This window comes from Chrysochloris asiatica, unplaced genomic scaffold (assembly GCF_000296735.1).
Source record: "Chrysochloris asiatica unplaced genomic scaffold, ChrAsi1.0 scaffold00230, whole genome shotgun sequence".
In the NCBI taxonomy this organism is placed as follows: Eukaryota; Metazoa; Chordata; class Mammalia; order Afrosoricida; family Chrysochloridae; genus Chrysochloris; species Chrysochloris asiatica.
The window spans coordinates 2,998,432-3,003,873 of NW_006408748.1; the positions used below are offsets into that span (position 1 = coordinate 2,998,432).

The window sequence follows — 5,442 nt, forward strand, 5'->3', positions numbered from 1 at the left end:
TGTATTTTGGTATTTTTTATGCTTTCTGAATGCCTCCAGGTAAATGTGATTAGGAAATGGGCTTCCCTTTTCACTCTTCTTCCTGAGAAATTTCAAGATATCACTGTTGATTGTTTTGACGTAATTTAGGATTTAATTTTCAGCGTATTTCCTGTTTTGTCTACTTGTCCTGCTCCATAATCCCCGGTCAGGCTTTTTTCCTAGTTGGAAACAGTTTAGGGCCGGCTGTGGCTGTTTGGTTTTAATTGGAAACTGTCTGTTTAAATTTCAAGGAGATCTGTGTGCATGTGTAGTAGAACCCTCTAAAGGTGGGGCTGGGGTGCCCACTAGCTCAGGCACCCCTATAGTCACCAAAATGGAGGTGCGCAGATAGCAAGGGACCAATGAACAGCTACCAAAAGAAAAGAATGTCCATACCTTTATCTCAGTGGTTCTGCCAGGCCTCTGTGGCCGCTCCGATCCTTCCCCAGTGTGGTCTCACCCAAGATGGCGGCTCTTGGAGCAGCTGAGCGTCCCAGACTAGAAAGCAATAGATTTCTTGCTTCTGCTACAAATTCCCCCAGCTGTAAGTCTTCCAACCTTCTAAATATTCCTTTATATGTGGTTCAGAGTTCTGGGACCATCCCCTGAGCCTGCTTGGTCAGGTATTCTGTGTTGTTTTTGGAGGAGCTCCTTTCCTGCACTTCCACTCGATCCACCATCTTGTTTGTTCTCTCAATTTAATTTTTGACAATTTCCAATGTTCCCAGATTCATACTTTGTACAGTCCATGTTCTAATTATTATTGGATGTTTACAGCTGTTTCTCTTCATTTTGTGTTTTGCCCCATTAGCAACTGAAGGTCTCATGGGCTTTTACTCCTAGGGGTTTACTCCATTTGCATCATCTCGGTGAACTCTACTTTGAGGAGGTAGCTCTTCCCCAGTTGCATTTTGAGTGCCTTCTGGCTTTAGGGGTTCATTTTCTGGCACTATATCTAATAGTGTGTCTCTGCTACTCATAAGATTTTCAGTGACTAAATATTCAGAAGTAGTTCGTCACTCCTTCCTCCTAGTGTCTTCGTCTGGAAACTGATCTGAAACCTGTATACCATGGGTGACCCCTGTGGTACTTAAAATGCCGATGGTATAGCTTCCAGAATCACAACTCACAAGTCACCACAGTATGAGAAACTGACAGATGAAAAACTGACATGCAAGATAATTAGCTCATTTGAATTGTGTAATTCAGTCATTTTTAGTATATTCAGAGTTATTCAATCATTATCAGAGTCCATTTTATAAGAGTTCATGAACCCAACAGAAACCACAAACCTATTACCAATCACTCCCCATTTCTCCCCATCAGTCCTTAATCCTGGAAGTCCTAACGCACTCATTGTAGTCAAATCTAGTCCAACTCTTACTAGAAGCAGGGTGTCAACATTTTCTTCCCTGGAATTGCTGGGTCAGTTTGAACCAACAGCCTTCAGGTTAGCAGCTGAGCACTTACCTATTGTGCCACCAAAGCATTTGTTAATTTTTTCTCTTCTCTTTCTTGAACTGAAAATTAAAGTCAGGACTATGAAACCTGGGAATATGAAAATTCAGGAAAGTGACCCTGTAGAACAGAGTAGAGCTGCTTCTTAGGGTTTCTGAGACTAAATCTTTAGAGGATCAGAAAGCTTCATCTTTGTCCTGCAGAATGGCTGGTGGGTTTGAGTTGCTGAACTTGTGGTTAGCAGCCCCAACACTGAATTCACAGTTTAACCACTTACCTAATTTCTGTGCATTCTGGTCATTGCATATAAAAAGAATCTTATGATTTGTGGTCTTTTGTGACGGCTTCTTTCACTTAAGGGTCATCACCCATATTGTAGCATATGTCAGTACTCATTCCTTTTTATAGCTGAGTAAAATTTCCTTTTTTGGATATACTATATTTTATTTATCCATTCATTAGTTTATTGACATCTGAGATTGTTTCTATTCTTCTGGATGTTATGACTAATGCTGTTATGAACATTGTGTTAATGTGTGGTTTCACTTCTCGTGGGTTATATACCTAGGAGTGGAACGGCTAAGCCATATAATAATTATCTTTTAACCATTTGAGGTACTGCCATTTTGATTTCCCAAGCTGCTTAACTGTTTTACATTTTCATCAGTATTTAATGAGAGTTCCAATTTCTCTCCGTCCTTTCCCACATTAGTTGTTGTCTGTCATTTGATTCTAGCCATCCTAGTGAGTTTGTGAAATGATATCTCATTGTTTGTATTACCTGGTTTGTATTACTCTGGTTTGGATTACCCTAATGGCTAAAGATATTACATAAATTTTGAGGTGATTATTGGCCAATTGTTTATTTTCTTTGGAAAAAGACTTATTTAGTCCTTTGCTCATTTGTAAATAGGGTTATTATTATTATTTTTTTTATTATTCAGTTGTAAGAGAATAGACAGAACTTTAAAAACTTCCAAGTAACTTCCCTGTGGGATTTATTTGTTGTAGTCACCATTAATTTTCTGAATGGTCAAATTCCTTGGTGAAAATAATGTAGATAATATAAGAAAATCCCTTGCATAACACTGTATCATAATGTTTCTGTATTTCAAATCATTATAACTTTTTTTTTTCTTTAGATTAATACTTAAGCTGCAAAGATAGTACAAAGAGTTTCTATATGTCTTTCACCCATTTTCCTCTAATGTTAATGTTTTATATACTGTGGTACATTTGTGAAAACTAAGAAATTAGCATTGGTGCATTACTATTAAGTAAACTGTAGTCTCTATTTGGGTCTCACCAGTTTTTGCACTAAAGTCCATTAGTTCAGTGTCTAATCCAGGATATACCACATTGCTTTTAAATGTTACCATTTATAATGATAATTTATTTTTCACTTTATGGTATTTATATATGTAATAACCCTGGGTGGCACAAATGGCTAATTGCTTGGCTGTTCATCTAAAGGTTGGTGGTGTGAATCCATCCAGAGGTTTCTTGGAAGAAAGACCTGGCAATATCCTTCCATAAGATTATAGCCATTGAGCACTATGGAGTATAGTTCTGCTCTGAAATAATATTTTTTTCTTGTGATTGCTGTATATATATATATAACACACACACAAACTTAGACCATCTAGTTCTCATTTAATTTTTTATTATCATAAAACTTTTAACATTTAATGTATCACATTTAACATATATTTAACATTTTTTTGCCTCCAAATGTAGACCAGTGATTCAAATTATCATATGCCTGTGGATTTTAAGTTATGAAATCAAGGTGAAACTTACTAAAAAAATCTAGATAATGTTGCTATTAAAGTGATTTTTAAATTTTTTGTTTATTTGTGTTTTTCAGCAAAAGAAGCATTTGAGAAGAAAGTATCTCCTGTAATAATAGATAATACAAACTTACAGGCATGGGAAATGAGGCCTTATGTTGCTTTGGTTTGTACCCTAAATTGTTATAAGTCTGTGGTTATTAGTTTGAAGTTATTTTGGGGGATGTAACATACAGAAAATGATATCATACAACTCTCAGGTTGTCTGTCACCAAGCTTTCTTTGGTTCTCAGTCAAGTGAGACAGACAGGAATGTATAGCTAAGTTGTTCTATAAATCTAATTTTACTCAGTTTTAAATCCTGAGAGCGTTTGTTTTTATTTTTTGGTATCTTTTGTGAAAAAAGTAGTTGCATTATAATTGTAAGTTTATGTAAGTATATGTATATTTTTTCTTAATGGCCTTACATATCAGAGTAAAAATGTGGGTTGTTGTTTTTTTTGTTGTTGTTTCCAGATTTATTTTGAAATTTTAGTATTTTGAGAAATTCAGAATCCTATAAAGTGTTTGCAATTTCCAAATTTGCCAAACTTTTTTAATCTACTGTCCTTTGAATGTGCTTCTCCCTGTGCCATTCTGCCTTGACTCCACTTTTACCTTGCTTACATTTACATTTACTTCTTCTTTTTTGCCTAGCTTTCACATCTCTTTCAGGCAATTATAAATCTTTAACTTTCTGCGTGGCTGAATACAGTACTTTTTCTGTTCTTATGGCATCCTGGCTTACTCCTACCATAGCAATAACTACCCTGTTTTCAGTTACTCATCATTAAGCCAGGGATTGACTAACGTGTGTGTGTATGTTTAGGTACAAGCTTATATAGCAAATTAGAACCCTGTTCAACCATTCATACACAGATTGTTGGGTGACTTTGGTTACAATCCTGTAATGTGTCAGCACTCCCCATTCCCACTCTATCTGCCTCGTTTACATCCATCCAATTTCCCTGCCACTCGCCTATACTTTTGTGTACATATTGACCATTTGGTTTGGCTTTGTTGTTTAAAAGTGGCTAACGTTCTCTATAAAGGGCAGGATAGTAAATATTCTAGAATTTGCAGGTTAAAACATGCCTATATCGTACTCATATTTTTGTTTTTTGTTTTCTTAACAATCCTTTAATGATATTAACATTGTTCTTAACTCATAGGTTGTACTAACACTGACTGGATTTGGCTCTTGACCATCTCTGTTCTTTATGATAGTTTACTCATCAGTGAATCTCCAGGGTATAGCACTGGCCTTGGCATATTTTGTTGTTGTTAAGTGCTGTCAAGTTAGTTCTCATTCACAGTGACCCTGTATTGGGTTTCCAAGGAGTGGTGGGTAGGTCTGAACCACTAAGTTTGTGGTTAGCAGTCTAGTGCTGATTCTACAGCACCACACCAGACTCGATTCCTTGGCATATAGTAGCCATATATTCATTGAATGTATATTTATTGAGTGAATCACTTGTGAGTATCGGATTTTTATTTTGGTTATTCCCCCAGGATTAGCACATAACTGGTACATGAGAGCTCTATAAATGTTTCACTACTGAATGCATGCTATGTTTCCTCTCTATAGTCCTCAACATGTCAAACCTCAGTTTACCTTCTCTATTCCTTTCTGGTGCCTACTATACTTGTGCTATTTTGAAGGTAGAGTCTTTACTTTTCTGAAGAAAATTTTATATTTCGAAAGCAAATGTGATGTTATTTCTGAGCAAAGTCAGTAAAGGAAACAAAGACTCAATTTTAGTGCATTGAGAGCTAAAATTAAGTTTTCTTTTTTGGTTTTAGAAGATCTCAATAACTGGATTAATACATTAAACGTTCTGAAGGTCGTCCTAAGATTCCTGCTGTTATCTTAGAAAGTTCTTTAACATTTATTTTTTAGATAGAAGAAAAAGAAGACCTTGTATTACCATCTTTTTTTTTCATTTCACCTTTAAGTGTCTGTTTCCCTTTCTCTCTCTTCTTATAAATGTCACAGTATCAATTCCTTGGCCCTACTTAAAAGTATTAAGGATTCTTATTTATCACAGAGTACCAAACAAATTCTTTGTTAATGAAGTAGTCATAGGAATTACCAATGAAGAGTGTATGTGTGCTATTTTTCACTTTTTTTTTT

The 5,442-nt window shown here is 35.7% G+C and overlaps 1 protein-coding gene across 1 annotated transcript in view; it reads left to right on the forward strand.

The window, feature by feature from the left end:
- Positions 1-5,442, forward strand: part of N4BP2 (NEDD4 binding protein 2) — a 177,160-nt gene that overhangs the window by 47,358 nt on the left and 124,360 nt on the right. Inside the window, exon 4 of the mRNA XM_006873224.1 lies at positions 3,347-3,435. Within this exon, the coding sequence (XP_006873286.1) occupies positions 3,347-3,435 (89 nt within the window). The remainder of the gene's footprint in view (positions 1-3,346; positions 3,436-5,442) is intronic.